We start from the raw sequence: 15,664 nt of genomic DNA on the forward strand, positions 1-15,664 counted from the left end.
GACCAAGGCCAACAGGGTTTGGGGAGAAGAGCTCATGGGACAAGGATGGAGACAGGCACACAATGAGGGCACAGGGTCGGCAGAGTTGCACACTGGCCTCTGAAGACCCAGCCCCCGGGCTCCAAAGTGACGAGATCTCAGATAGCATTTCTGTTCCACGGGGTAGTGCAGGCTGCTTGAGGAAAAAACCTGCAGCATGGGGTTGGGGGGAAGGGGGGTGCAGGGCACAGCCAGTGACCTCGAAGGATTCAGTGCACAGGATGTAAAGATCAAGGTGCCAACACACGCTACGCACGCTATCCCCACACACGCTGCCCACGAAAGGCCTCAGAACACTCGCTCCTGCCCCACACCCACACTACTCAAGTCCAAATCGAGCCCTTCCTGTGGCACAAGAGCCTGTTGCCTCCTCCACCCCAGCCCCCAGGGACCACTGCCGAGTCCCAGGTGCTGCAGGGCAGACGGGGACCCAGGGACAGAGACTAGAGCGGACACCCCTCCTGGCACCGATGGCTTTCACCCAACTGGATCAGAAATATGCTTGGCAACCGGAGATTAAATTATTCACATTGCAGTAAACTTCTTTTTAAGGTCTCTGAGAGTTACAATAGGAACATCATGTGCAAAACTGACAGCTGTCCAAGGGCCCAGCCGACAGGACTGGCTCTCCCTGCCAGCTCGGCCGGGCCCTCCCCGAGCAGGGACATGCTGCAGGGCTTGGCTGAGCCCTGGTGGACAAGGCAAAGAGCCTTCCACCCCGCACTGGGGCTCGTGTCCCTCGGCAGCTCCCTGCTCCTTCACAGTAGAGGACCTGGGCCGCCCGGGGCCATCTGCGCCTGGAGCCTCTCCCTGGCCACCACCAAGGGCTGACACGCAGGTCTGGGCAGCTCCTTCTGGGAAGGCCTACGATGACTGCGCGGAAGGTATGGGTGCCCCCCATCCACTGTCCATCATGCTGAGTCCTGGTCCATGCTGCAGCCCAGCGCCTCAATGTCGCTGCTGATGTCCGAGATCATGCGGTCCCACTCATCCCCCTCTGAGGGCGCCGAGCGGTCATCAGAGCTGCCCGTGGCCCTGTTCCCGTTGGTGGTGGAACTGGACGTGGTGCTCAGGGCCCGACGATGCCTGCCAAAGCTGTCGGTGATGATGCCGCGGCCATCCTTCACGCCAATGGTCTCCAGGAAGTTCTCGAAGTGCTGGCTGTCCTTCTCAGGGATGAAGGGCCTCAGACCTGCAGACACACAACACCCAGCATGGCACCTCCAGTTCAGCTCAGCCCACTCAGCTCTTCTCTCAGGGCTCAAAGCCCCCTGACAGGGCCACAGCTGCCCCTGGTGCATGGCCTTGGGGACCCTGATGCCATGCTCACTGCATCTAGCATCCTGATTGAAATCATGCTTCCTGGGGCCAGACAGTTTGGCTAAAACCTCAACTCTGACAGACACTGCTGCTGGCCCTGACAGCTTACTGCCTCTGCCACATGCACACTCCCTGGCCTCAAGGCACCAGCACAGGCCAAGAACCTGTGGCCTCCTCTCTCTCTATTAGTCCTCACAAAGTCCCCATTTTACAGTGGGGAAAGCTGAGGCCCAGAGCAGTCCTCAAAGCCACCTGCTGGCACCCAGCAACAAGGGTGCAGTCCTCAGAGGCAGGCCTCATGCCAAAGTCCACTGTTTCCCTGCCATGACCCAGGTGACTGCCCTAACTCAGAGGGCTGCCCTCTTATTCGGGAAGCCTAGTGTGTCTCTCAGAATCTCTACTCCCCGCTGTGGAGGGGCAGACAGAGTCCCATGCCAGGAGGCGACGCAGGGCCCAGCACAGAAGGGGCAGGCACTGCTTAGACAGAACCTGTTGTACAGAGAGGCTGCCCCAGCCTCCAGCCCTTCATGCTCCTAAGAGTGGGGAGCCCTGGGCAGGCAACCCACGTTTGCCACTGCCAGGTCGGTACGACAGTTAACAAACCCACCTTCCTTGGTTTGCAGGGAAAACAGGCCAGGACCCAGAAGCCTTCAACTGGCTACTAGCAACACATTACTGCCAACTTGCTGTGTTCTAAGTGTCGGCAGAGGGAAACCACAGCTAAGTCACCGCCCCTGAGAGGTGTGGGGCCAACATCCAACTCTGCTGCTCAGACCACACAGCCCTCTAGCCGCACTGACCTAATGTGCCGAGCATTTTGGGGGTCTTGGCAAATGCTGGTCCTTCCGCCTTGAAGTCCTACCCATTCACCAAAACCCATGCCTCTCTGGCTCCTCCAGCACTCTTCTCCTAAATCTCAGTGTTGTGTTCACTCCCAGCCCTGCTCCTGGGGGATCTCTGCTGCTTCCTGGCAGGGCCCATCCAGCTCAGCTTGAGTCCCCAGGAGAATGAAGGCCTGTCGGTGGGCCCCCAACAGTACCTGGGAAAAGCCCTTCCGACTAATCACGGCAGATTCCCCGATCTCTGGACTGTGCTGTCATGACCATCTCTGGTTCCAATCTCCCATCCCTGATGGAGCCCCTGCTGCACCCACTGAGGGGTCCGTGTGCACATTCCCAGGAGGGATCAGCCTCTCCAAGCCAGGTTTGGACAAGCCACCCTCTTTCCAGGGCCCACTCACCAAGCAGCAGGAACTTGCGGCTGTCCCCGTACAGCTGCCGCAGGTTGATGCAGAACTCGTGGATAGAGGCCCCATTGCGGTACTCGTGCAGCAGCGCTGCAAACTGCTGGATCTCCTGTGATGACAGCTTAGTGCGCAGCTACAAGAGAGCAGAGCCAGGTGGGGGCTGGGCACAGTGGGCAAGAGTCGGCAGTCGGGCCCACCCTGCCACAGCCAATAACCCCAGCCGGAGCACCAGCTGTCTCTGGCTTCACCTCTGCACAGGCTGGGGCATCAGAATGCCCACAATGTGTCCCCATCCTACCGGGCCTGGCACAGGGCCACCCAGAGGAGACCAAGGCACCCGGGCAGCTCCACTCTCCTGAGCTGGAACACAGAGTGCATGGGAGGGACAGGAGCCAGCAGGGCAGGGTGGAAGTTGGCAACCTGGCCCGGGGCCAATGCCTGTGCCCTTAGGCTACACACAGGCACACAGGCAGATCAGGAAGACTTGAGTTTTCAATGACAGAACTATACAAGATGGGGAGGATAAAAATGTCTGGCCATGTGGCCTTGCAGGGGCCACTGTTCCCTCCCCTCCCCCAGGACCTAAGCACAGGCCTGCAGTCCAGCCCTGATGGCCACAGCACTCCCAACTCAGCCCCACTGACTCATGCTCTCCTAGACTATCCCCGGGAAAAGGCAGTGATGTCAGCAAAATTGACCAAGAGTGCTCTAGGTGACCTCACTCACTGCAGCCTGCCCTGCACTGCTCCTCCTCCTCCTCCCCTTCCCCCCATCCTCCCTGGGGCACCCCCTCCCTCATGCAGCCCAGCGTCCCTGCGGCGGAGGCCTACCGTCAGCATGTAGTCCTGCAGCAGCTCAGTGGCACTGGCGCTCAGCTCACTCTCACTGATGGTCTTGCCGTGGGGTGACGCACCACCCACATCCACGGATTCAGGGAAGCAGCTGTGAAAGAATGTGGTATGTGAGTGGGTGGCTTCCCCGACTCTCCATCCCACACACGTTTCAGGAAACCTAGTCCATGCCGTGTGTGTGGGTCCCTGTCCTTGAACAGAGGAATGTAAGTGATGATGATGATGAGAGGAGAGCTGGCCGGGCGTGCAGGGTGGTCAGCTTGGCCTGGTCCTGGGGCTCCCCGGGGGTGTGGCTCTGAGTTGGGCTCTGAGTGAAGGGAGGGAGTACACAGGTCAAGGAAGTGGGCAGCATTGTTGGGCAGGGGAAGGAGCCGGGGTTGGGGAGGTGGCAGGAATGGAGAGCACAAGTGGGTGAACTACTACAGAGCCCCAGGCGGTGGCAGAGATGGGCTGGAAGGCCAGCGCCTTGGCAGGCTCGGGCAGGGGAACAGCTCCATCCAACATGCCTATTACAAGCTCACTCTTGGGAGGCCATGGGAAGGTAGGCAGGGAGAGACCAGAGGGACAGCAAGGGCTCTAGAAGTCTGAAGTCTACGAGGAGAGGGCGGCGAGCCAGGCCTCAGCCATTCACTAAGCTGGGGACAGTGGGTCTGGGGATGGCTTAGCGAGGGTGAGCTAAGATGGGGGAGCTGACTGGCTGCAGCCTGGACAACACCAGGCAATGCATTTGGTGCGTGTCCCACCGCAGGGCTTGGTGGCATGTGCACTCACAAAGTGCTGGCTTCTACCTCGTAGGTCTCCTTAATGTCCACTTTTGTAGAAGAGTCATCTGTAAGGAAGATGCAGAAAACTAAGATGACTTTCAGGGACACAGTGGGGAGGCATTTTGAGTCCAGCCCACTGCTGTATTTACAGGAGACAGCAGCAGCCCTGGTCTTCAGGGACCCTGCTGTCCTTCATCAAGCTGCCCGCACTCTGGAATGTGCTGTGTGCCTCAGGGCAGGGCTTCCCAGACTTGAGCCCACATACACCCCTCCTGGGGATCCTGGCAAATGCAAATCCTGCTGCAGGCTGGGCTGAAGTCCACATTCACCCATGGCCAGAGCCAACAAAAGCTGTCTTTGAGGTATCACTCACGTGCCAGGCAGGGTTACTGGGGCTTTGTCTCCTTTAACCCAGGCACATATCACCCCTGTCTTCACTTGTAGATGAGGAAGCAAGTCAGAGAGTTACGCAACTTGGCCCAGGTCACACAGCAGAAACCACAGTCAGAGCCGGGCAGTCTGACTCCCCAACTGAACCCAGCGAAGCCACAGGATTCCCAAGACCCTCAGACCAGCAAAGGGTCTGGCAGTGAGCAGCTACATTCAACAAATGACATTAGGTCTGTGTGACACAGACTGTAATTTGCTATTTCAAACCTGAGGAAGGCACATTTCACACCAGCACAGACAGTGAGTGAAAGCTTTGTGAGCGAGGCAGGTGAGTGCTGCAGAGAGGGTAAGATTTTAAATGAAGCAGAGGGAGAGGCTGGGAGATGAAAGGGACATTTCTGGCACTAGGAACAAGGTAAGTATGGAGGGCAGAATAATGACCCCCCAAAGACGTCCACATCCTAATCCCTGGAATTGGTGAATACGTTACCAATTTCAAAGGGGAGTAAAGGATGCTAATCAGCTGACCTTGAAATAGGGAGATGACCCTGGAGAATTTGGGTGGGCTCAATGTGATTGCAAGAGTCCTGAAATGCAGAGGAAGCTGACAGTCAAAGGAAGATGTGACTGTGGAAGAGGTCACGTGGCTGGCTGTGAAGACAGAGGAAGGGCCATGAGCCAAGGCATGCAGCCGCCTTTAGGAGCTGGAAAGACAAGGAAATGTCTTCTTCTCTGGAGCCTCCAGAAGGAACTAGCCCTGTGGACACCTCAACTTTAGCCCAGTGGGACCCACACTGGACTCTTAATGTATAGAATTATAAGAGAATATATTTCTGCTGTTTATGCTGCTATGTTTTGGCATAGCTGTAGTAGAGAGAACACAGCAAGCAAAACTCCAAGGCAGAAATAAGCAGAGAATGCATGCGTGTATGGGTGTGCGTAACGTGTGCACATCTGTGTATGGATCCCACGGGAAGGTCTTGGGAAAGGCTGGCAGGGGAAGAAGCCCACTTCAGCAACCCCCAGCAGTGGTGTCACAAGATGTATTTACTTTATGAAAATTCATTCAACTGTACATGTATGACTTGTGTACTTCTCAGTAAAAAAAATTATTAAAGAAAAAAAGGCCCTTTGGGAATTTTAAAGCACAAGGGCCAAACCAATCACACTAAAACTGAATGTTTAATTACAGCTTGATAAATCATCTGCTACTCATATGGTACATTCCTCTGGATAAGCTGTTGACTTCTAAGCCTCCACTTCCCCATCTCTAAAATGGGGATGAAGATTGCACCTATCTCACTGGGCCACCGAGGACTAAATGAGATGGAGAGGATGCCTGAGAGCTCAGCAGCTGTCCTCTCTGCAGCTGCTGGGCCAACACAGGGCGTGTGGTGTCCACAAAGGGCTCTGGCACCAGCAGCAAGAAAGGGAAGAAGGAGGCACTGAGGAGCAGCCCTCATACCAGCACAGGCTTCCCCAGGGTTCTCCACCATTTACTCTCCTCACTGAGATGTGCAAGTTACTGGGGAAAGGGCAGAGGGCAGGGACTTATCTCCATAAAAAGAAGAAATTGTACTCAACAAGCCGCACTGTTTCCAACAGCCTTTTTTTTTTTTTTTTTTTTTTTTTGGGTATTTTTTAGTAGAGACAGGGTTTCTCCATGTTGGTCAGGCTGGTCTCGAACTCCCGACCTCAGGTGATCTGCCCGCCTTAGCCTCCCAAAGTGCTGGGATTACAGGCATGAGCCACCACACCCGGCCTCCAACAGCTTTTTATGCACCTCATTTATATAACCCATTAATCCTCAATAAGTAATACATCTGAAAAACAGATGTTTTTGAAGACTTAACTCAAGTGAGCTTGCTGATGAAGCGTTTTCAATGGACTAACAGACTCCTGAAAATGCTGTGTGGGCCATGCAGGAGGCAGCTCTGGGGTGCCTTCCATTCTTCCCCATCTGCCACTGCTCCACCACTGCCAGCTGGCCTCCCAGGGCAGCCTGAGCAGCTTCCCATGGGTCTGGCCATGGTCCTGGAAGGAGTTTCACATTAAGAGCAGCCATGGTCTGGGCATACTGAAAAAGAGGCTCCCCAGACCCACTCTCAGCCTCCCCAATTCCATCACAGGCCCCAATGCTAGGAGCCTTCTCCAGGCTCTTTGTTCTGAGTTAAGTGAAGTGACTTTAGCCACAAGTGGTTCCAAAAAAGTGTTCACAGACCCCAAATTTATTCCAGGAAGCCATAGTGCTGACCTGGTGCAACTCGCTCAAGGACAGGTGACATTTCTGCCTTCATGAAACCCTACGGGCTAATATGAACAGTAAAGTCTGGAAACAAAAGGCCACCATGTCATGGCAGTAACTGCGCTATTCCAGGAGTAACTCATGGGGAGCTGGGGGCCACTGCAGTAGCCCCTCCTGTCCCTGCTCCCACCCGCTGCCCACTCTCACTCAACATACCGCTATGCAGGGACAGGTGGTGGGTGGGGGTAGAGGCCCCATCAAATATCGCTCTGTCCAGAAAGTCGATGGTGGACTCCGTGTAAACAACCTGGAAGACCTGGCCTAGCAGACAGCAAAGCTCCTCCGCAGCGACCTGCAGTGGGGGACAGCAGCTGCTCGGTCAGTCTGGCTGGAGACTGCGCCTTCCCAGGCGGCTTCCAGGATACCTGGGGCAGCCCAGATGCTCAATAAACATGAATGAAGAGTGGATACCAGAATGTGTCCCTCTGCCTTTCACTGACCCAAAGGGGTATCAAAAGAGAGACCCAGCCAACTGCCCCAGGACTCTATCTAGGACTGCCACGTGGCCCAGGGGTGATATTGCAAGTGTGAGGGGACTGTGCAGGGCACAAGTGCTAGCTGCCAGCCCAACGCCCTCTTTCCATTAACCTGACCTATCAACACCCTCACAACCCTATCCCAGCCCAGGAAACGGGTGAGAGGAGATACCATCAGTATCACAGCCCACCTGGAGGCATTTCTAATGCTATAAAACAGTTTTATAACAGTGTGCTGTCTAAAGCAGAGGCTCTCAACTGGGGCAATTTTTGTGTCCCCCTCCCAAGGGACATGTAGCAATATCTGGAGACATTTTCAGCTGTCACAAGGGGAGAAGCTGGGATGCTGCTCAACACCCTACAATGCACAGGGCAGCCCCCCACAATGGAAGATTATCCAGCTAAAAATGACAGTAGCACCAACACTGAGAAATGCTCATTAGAGGATATTTAAGGTGGGTGGTCACTAGTATCCATTTTACAGATATGGAAATTAAACAGACAGGTGTTAAGTGACTGCCAAGGCCCCACAGCTATTGGGTGGCTGAGGGGGCCCCAAATCCTAGCCTACAAGGGCCCGGCCCTTGGCTCTTCTAGGCCATGAAGAATCTGCAAGCACAGTTCTGAACACCAGGCAGGTCTAGGATGCAGCCCCCAGGCAGGTGACCACCGCTGCCCACCCAGCGTGGGGGCACCTTGAAGAATAAGCAAAAAGCTCAGTGGCCAGGTGGTCTCAGAGAAGTTGCTGGGGGTTGGAGACAGGAGGGTCAGAAGGCATAGGGGTGGGAACCGGTAGGGAGCCTGGGCCTGGGGCAGGACCTGGGATGCAGCCATGGGTAGAGGAGCTGTGGGCAGGGCCAGGATGGGGGCAATGCCTGGAGCAGGGTTGAGCAGAGAGAGGTGGGGCTGGGCGGGGACTAGGGTAAGGCGGGGACAGGCAATGGCAGAGGAAGTAGCTGGGGCAAGAGCAGTGCCCAGCACTGTGCTGGGTGTGGCCAGCGTGGGGCCATGGGTGGGGCTGGCCATGAGCAGGGTTTGGGAGGAGCCAGTTCTGAGTAAGTGGGGCGAGAAAGTCTCACCTTGCTCTCTGCAGCCAGGATGACCAGGCAGCATGCCTCCACGGGCCCAACTGCACTCTCCGACAGGGAGCCTGCACTGAGGCCTCTGGAACTTTCCGCACACAGACTCTGGCTGGGGGAGATCCCTGGGTCCTGGGCTGAGAAGTCAATACCAGCTCATTTTAGTGCAGTGGAAGGGCAGGCACGGGGGCACTTGAGGCAACAGCTGAGGCCGCTATGGAAACAGGCTGAGAGGATCTTTACCTGGCTCAGGCACCCACAGAACAATCCAGGTGAAGGGCCTGCACCAGACACACTTCGCTTCTCTAAACAAGGGTGGGAACACGCGACCCCTGAGCTCCAAGGGCACCAGAGCTGCATGTCGTCCTGCAGTTTCACACGCTTCAAGTTCATATACAACAGACCACATATACAACCCTGAGAACAGTCACCTCCAGGAGGTTTCCATGTGTTCTGGGGAGTTCCCTTCTTACAGATGGGTAAACTGAGGCATAGGGAGGTAAAAGGCCGGGCCTGAGGTCGCGTGAGCTGCACTGTCCACGTGGCAATCTAGACGGTCAGACCCCAGTGCCCTTGTTTCTAACATCCTACCCATCGCCTCCCTAGACAAATGAGGTTCTCCGGAAACACATGGAGTAACTCAGTGGTTTTCCTGATGGCAGAAGGGAGGCCAATCCCCAGGAAGCAGGGCTCTCACCATCAGTTCGGACCACCCTGGGAGGACTTCAGGACTGAAAACAAAACTTAGAAGTGCCACTAGTGCCAGGGTGTCGGAGGGCAGGCCACCCTCAGGAGGGAGAGGAAGGCCGTCCCAGGCCAGAGGCAAAGTGGGCGCATGCACAGAGACAAGGGCTCCATAAGGAACTGTACCTCAAACCCCACAGTGAGACTCCTGGGGCTGCTCTGTCCCTATGGCAGCCACTGGCCACAGGACTACTGAGTATGCAAAATGTGATGAGTCCACATTGAAATGTGTGAGTGCAAACTATACACAGGGTTTCAGAGGTAGGCAAAGAGAGAATGCTATGTAGCTCAACGATTTTTATATTGATTATATACTGATGTAATAATGTTTTGGGTACGCAGGGGTAAATAAAGTATATTATTGAAAATAACTGGCCAGGCGCAGTGGCTCATGGCTGTAATCCCAGCACTTTGGGAGGCCAAGGCGGGTGGATCACCTGAGGTCAGGAGTTCAAGACCAGCCTGGCCAACATGGTGAAACCCCGTCTCTACTAAAAATACAAAAAAATTAGCTGGGCGTGGTGGCTCATGCCTGTAATCCCAGCTACTCGGGAGGCAGAGGTTGCAGTGAACCAAGACCACACCATTGCACTCTAGCCTGGGCAACAAGAACCAAACTCGTCTCAAAAAAAAAAAAAAAAAAAAAAAAAAAAGGCAGGCATGGTGGCTCATGCCTGTAATCCCAGCACTTTGGGAGGCCAAGGCGGGCAGATCACAAGGTCAGGAGATCAAGATCATCCTGGCTAACACAGTGAAATACTATCTCTACTAAAAATACAAAAAATTAGCCAGGCGTGGTGGTGGGAGCCTGTAGTCCCAGCTACTCAGGAGGCTGAGGCAGGAGAATGGCATGAACCCGGGAGGCAGAGCTTGCAGTGAGCTGAGATCACACCACTACACTCCAGCCTGGGTGACAGAGCGAAACTCCGTCTCAAAAAAAAAAAAAAAATTTACTTGTTTCCCTTTACTTTTTTTCTTTTTTTGGCATGAGTTTGGTAAGAAATCTCTACCTTTTAAACATTTTTTATATGTTGGCTCCCTGGTGTGTGCCTGTGGCAGTTCTCAAGGAAGCAGGGTGGGCAGCCTAAGGATGCAGGCAGTGAGTTGTGTGCCTCTCCTGTATTGTCCAGGAACTGCTACCACGGGTGCCCGGGTGACCCTGCCTCATCTGGCATCAACTCAAGTCACCACCCTCCAAGCAGTTCCTGCCACATGGACCCTATTGCAGCTAGACCTGGCCCCCAACTTCCCCACTCCTGTGCTATCCCAAATACCAGGGTACTTTTGGTCCAAAGAGGCACAGAGACTTGCTTGCACGTAGCAGGCACCAAGTAAACGTTAGCTATTCACCTGCTAGTCTCTTATGTTGAGAACTCTGGATGCCTAATCCTAAACACAGCATGTCGGCCCAGTGCAGTGGCTCATGCCCATAGTCCCAACACTTTGGGAGGCTAAGGCAGGAGGATCGCTTGAGGCCAGGAGTTCAAGACCAGCGTGGACAACATAGAGAGACCTCATCCTTACAAAAAATTTTAAAATATTTTAAAAATTAAAAAATAAACACAGCATGCCTCGTGTAACACAGGGGACACACAACTGCTCCGGTGTATACGCAAAAACAAGGAAGATGGCCCCCAGGACACAGGGATTCACTCTCTTCCTTTAAACCAAAAGTTCTCTCAAAGACCAGAGGTCCTGTTTTTCATCTATTTTTGGAAAGTTTCTCCTATGGCGCTCATTCTCTCTCCATTAAAAAAAATCTGTCATCCATTTCCTTTAGCAATGTGTTCTAATAATTAAAGCTGAGAAACTGTCATGCAGCAGAAGAAATAAAGGGGGGAGCCTATCTCCCCTCCCTACCAGCTTGAAACACCTACAAGAAGCCAGTCAGAAACCAGTCTCCTCACTCCTTGTCCCTAAGGATGTCCCAGGCCTAAGGCCTCTCGCAGGGTCCAAAGGTAGAAAAACAGGAGGGTCACCATGGTGTCGGACAGTAGGGCTGGAAGTAGCCACCAAGCCAGCCTTCTAAGCCAGACAGGGTGAGTAATGTACATGCGTGTAGGTGTGGTGTGTGCCTGTGTTGGGGAGGGTGTACGCAAGTCTAAGCTACTGCTACACACAGAACAAAACAGAGCAACAGCCACCTTCATAAACCCCGCCAGTGTTCCCTGTGTAGTTTGTGACCACAGCAACCCCAAGCATCTAGACTCACAGGCTTTCTGTGGACTGCTCTCAAGAGCGCACTCAAGCTGGCAGCTTCATGGCTCAAGGGGTCAATAATGAACACACTCGCCAGATTCTCAATGAACTACTGACCTTAAGTGGAACAACAACTTCCCCTCTCTGCTACCTAAAACACAGTGTGTGGTCCAGGCAGACCCACTGTGACCCCTTCACACCCTGCCACTGGCCCTCTGGAAATGAAAGGCTTTGGGATCAACCCAGTCACCAGCAGAGATCCAAGGAGCCCAGGATACTGTCCCCACTGCAATGCCAGCCTCAAAACTCAGGACTGGGAGGGGCAAAATACAGGGAGGGTGAACCATGGTCTCTCCCCTCATCCTCAGTGGCCTGAATGCCTGGGCTGGAAGCTGCTGGAAATTAATGGGCAGCTTGGGCTTGGGTCCAGTGAGGCAGCACTGTACTCACCACAGCCAAAAATAACATTCTGCCCAATTCTGCCCAATTCTATCCCATTGTGAAAGCAGCAGACAGCAAGGACACACAAAGAGCAACCTCTATGACCAAGAGCTCCTGGAAGGTCTGGGTCTCATCTTTGCTGTCCCAGGTTTGAGGACACTGTGCAGAGCTCAAAATGTCAGTCAAGCTGAGGTGAGGTCCCTACCCACCACACTCTCTCTAGGCTCCACCACACCTGGGCAGAGGAGCAACTCCACTGTACTCAGAGAGAGTCAATAGGAGCCCCGCCGGGCAGAGGAACAGGATACCAGTCCTAAATACTGTATCCCAGTATTATTGAGTCCCCAAAGGCTCTTAGTGTGACAGTGACCCCCAGTGTCTGGTAACTGATCTCAAGCCCTCTTCTGGCTGATCTCAGAGACAGGAAAGACAATTATTGGTCATGACAAACAGCAGCACCCAACACGAAGCTGCAAAAACTGTCTCCAGAACTTCATAAAATTCACACATGTACTCCTTAGGACAAGGACCCTCCTGACCCCTGACCTCCTGTACCTGTCTTCAGGACCACCAGGTGCGCAGCGTCATCCCGAACATAGGAGACGGCGGCGATGTCATGGATGGGCACCCTGAGGATGATATCCTCCCCGTCCCTCCAGGCCAGCTTGACGTTGTACGCAGACAGGCTGAGCACAGCATCATGCTCCTGAGTCAAGTGTCCCGGAAGCTGGTGGGCTCTCTGGAAGGAACCACAGGGCGTCAGAAATGCAGACTCAGCTGTCAACCGGCATGGGGCGCTTCTCCTGAGAATATTTTGCTGGCCGATGTCACACATGTGACAAATGCTGAGTGAATAAGGTCAGTGTTATTCCCCTCAGAACAGTGCTTATTCCAGGGACACCAATGTGTTCAAACCATTTGGGAGATTCTTCTGGAAATGCCTTCAGATTCGGACTTACAGAACGTGGTTTGAAATATCTTGAAAATGTAAATTTTGGAAACAGCCCAAAATCACATGGAGCAAGTGTCGAGAATCAAGTTAATGTCCATACTAAGGAACAGTCTTTACGGCCAAGAGCCAAGTATACCCATAATGTGATGGGACTGGCTCATTCCTCACAGCCACGAGGCCAAGAGTACAGGGACCAAGGGCTGGTGGGGGCTGAGGGCTAGTGCACAGGGTTGAGAGGATAGGATTACCTTTGCATTGTCTATGAAATGCAGGATTTCAGTCCTACTGGAGGGATTCAGGTATCCTGGTATGGACGTTAACTGACCTAAATACTGAAAGAAAGTGAAGAAAAAAAATGCCATGAGAAATGGGAGCTGAGCCAACACCACCATCACCACCGCCAAGAGCACAAACCAAGTGCTTCATACTCAGGCCACCAGGCCCATGGGTCTCCATTCCGGCTCGTGTGGAGGCCCAACTCTAGGAAGAGAGTCCTGGGTTCTTACAGAAATCTCTACTGGCTGAGGACAGTGCTGCCCCATCTCCTACTATTCTACAGTGAAGGTCATCATCAAAAGTCCTGCAATGGGCATCCCAAACTACTAGTACCAAAACTACTAGTTTTGGTAGAAACTGTATTCTAAAACAGGGATGGTCAGTGTTTTCTCATCACTGCTGGGGAAACTGAAAACAATGGCACCATGCACAACTTCACTAAAAAATAAACTTCCTCAATTGCAAAGGTCAACACAGCTGAGAAATGAGCATAAATAGAGAAATGAAGTGCTATGGTTTCAATGTGTCCCCCAAAAAGCATGTGCTGGAAACTTAGTCCCCACATGCAACAGTGTTAAGGGTGAGGCCTTTAAGAGGTGACTAGGCCAGGTGCAGTGGCTTACGCCTGTAATCCCAGCACTTTGGGAGGCCAAGGCGGGCAGATCACCTGAGGTCGGGAGTTCGAGACCAGCCTGACCAACATGGAGAAACCCCGTCTCTACTAAAAATACAAAATTAGCTGGACGTGGTGGTGCATGCCTGTAACCTCAGCTACTCAGGAGGCTGAGGCAGGATAATTGCTTGAACCCGGGAGGCGGAGGTTGTGGTGAGCCAAGATTGCACCATTATACTCCAGCCTGGGCAACGAGAGCAAAACTCCATCTCAAAAAAAAAAAAAAGAAAGAAAGAAAAGAGCTGATTAGGCCAGGAGAGCTCTGCCCTTGTGAACAGATTAATGCTGTTATCCTGGGAGAGGGTTTGTTATCTCAAGAGCAGTTTCCTGATGAAAGGATATATTTGACCCCCTTCCCTCTCCTGCCCTTCCACCTTTCACCCTGGGATAACATAAGATGCAGATGCAGCCCCTCACCAGCTGTGCCCTTCAACCTTAAACCTCCTAGCCTCCAGAACGATATGATTTTTTTTTTTTTTTGAGACAGGGTCTCACTCTATCACATAGGCAGGGGTGCAGAGGCGTGATCTTGGCTCACTGCAACCTCTGCCTCCCAGGCTCAAAGCAATTGTCCCACCTTAGCCTCCTGAGTAGCTGGGACTACAGGTGTGTGCCACCACGCCTGGCTAATTTTTGTAGAGACAGGGTTTTGCCATGTAGCCCAGGCTGGTCTCGAACTCTTGGACTTAAGCAATCTGCTCACCGCAGCCTCCCAAAGTGCTGGGATTACAGGTGTGAGGCACCATGCCCAGCCTAGAAATTTCTATTCATTATAAATTTCCCAGTCTGTGGTATCTGTTACAGCAGCACAAAACATTTAGTAAACAGGTTTTTTTGGTCACGCATAGCCATGAGGCACTTGGCTTAGCAAACCTCCATAACGCAGGGCCTCAGGTGTAGAAGGCTGTGGGCAGCAGCACTGTACCTGCTGTGCTCCTGCCTGCATCTTACCAACCACCATAACATTTTTAATGTTTCTGTTTTTTAAAATGGGTTGCTGATTCTTCCCAAGAACAGGCTTCTTGCACTCAACATTTCTCAGTTGTTCATTACCTCACACAGTTAAGCTCTCTATTAAAAAAGAATGAAATGGGACTTTCCAATTTCCTGTCCAGCTTGTAAAGGACTCAGAAGGCATCACTCCCATCCTCACAACAAGAAAGCTGGCAAACTTAAAATCAATGACTGTTCTTAGATCCAGCAGATAATTGAGGTCACATGAAAAAACAATAACCCCAAAGATGGAGAGACAGACATGCAATGCTAAGAATCACAGCTCACTGCGGGGCAGAAACCCCAGAGCCAGCACCAGCGGAGAGGAAAGGGGAGCTGACAAATGGCAGAGACTGGCATGGACCAGTATGAGACAAAAACTCCAGGGGAACAGTCACTGGGGAGGTCCCCATACCAGTCTGAGTTTTACCTCCAGGAGCCCCACCAGGCTCTCAGGGTGAGACTGGAGAAACATCTCCTCATACTCTGGTAGGAGGAGAGAAAAATACATAATTTAAAAGTATAACCAGGCCAGGTGTGGTGGCTCATGCCCATAACCCCAGGACTTTGGATGGCCAAGGCAGGAGGTTTGCTTGAGGCCAGGAGTTTGAGACCAGCCTGGGAAACATGGTGAGACCCTATCTCTACAACAAGAACAACAACAGCAACAACAACAAAATAGTTGGGCATGGCAGTGTGCCTGTGGTGCCAGCTACTCAGGAGGCTGAGGTGGGAGGATCATTTGAGCCCAGGAGGTTGAGGCTGCAGTGAGTCATGATGGTGCCACTGCACTCCAGTTTCCCAACCAACATATAAAGGGCTCAGAGGTCATCTCAAAAAAAAAAAAAAAAAAAAGAAAAGAAAAAGAAAAAAGAAAGAAAAAGGCATGACCAGAGCACTCTGTTATCCTTAACAA

At 52.9% G+C, this 15,664-nt stretch overlaps 1 protein-coding gene across 4 annotated transcripts in view; it reads right to left on the reverse strand.

The window, feature by feature from the left end:
• Nucleotides 1-555: 555 nt before the first annotated feature.
• Nucleotides 556-15,664, reverse strand: part of CCM2 (CCM2 scaffold protein) — a 77,122-nt gene continuing 62,013 nt past the window's right edge. For all 4 annotated transcript variants that reach the window (XM_054494704.2, XM_054494701.2, XM_054494700.2 and 1 more), the window contains 8 exons: nucleotides 13,055-13,138; nucleotides 12,410-12,593; nucleotides 8,471-8,607; nucleotides 7,072-7,207; nucleotides 4,228-4,285; nucleotides 3,436-3,547; nucleotides 2,600-2,738; nucleotides 556-1,231 (listed from right to left, as the gene is read on the reverse strand). In XM_054494704.2, coding sequence (XP_054350679.1) covers nucleotides 951-1,231; nucleotides 2,600-2,738; nucleotides 3,436-3,547; nucleotides 4,228-4,285; nucleotides 7,072-7,207; nucleotides 8,471-8,607; nucleotides 12,410-12,593; nucleotides 13,055-13,138 — 1,131 coding nt within the window. In that variant the 3' untranslated portion in view covers nucleotides 556-950. The remainder of the gene's footprint in view (nucleotides 1,232-2,599; nucleotides 2,739-3,435; nucleotides 3,548-4,227; nucleotides 4,286-7,071; nucleotides 7,208-8,470; nucleotides 8,608-12,409; nucleotides 12,594-13,054; nucleotides 13,139-15,664) is intronic.

The sequence above is a fragment of the Pongo pygmaeus genome, chromosome 6, assembly GCF_028885625.2.
Source record: "Pongo pygmaeus isolate AG05252 chromosome 6, NHGRI_mPonPyg2-v2.0_pri, whole genome shotgun sequence".
Classification (NCBI taxonomy): Eukaryota; Metazoa; Chordata; class Mammalia; order Primates; family Hominidae; genus Pongo; species Pongo pygmaeus.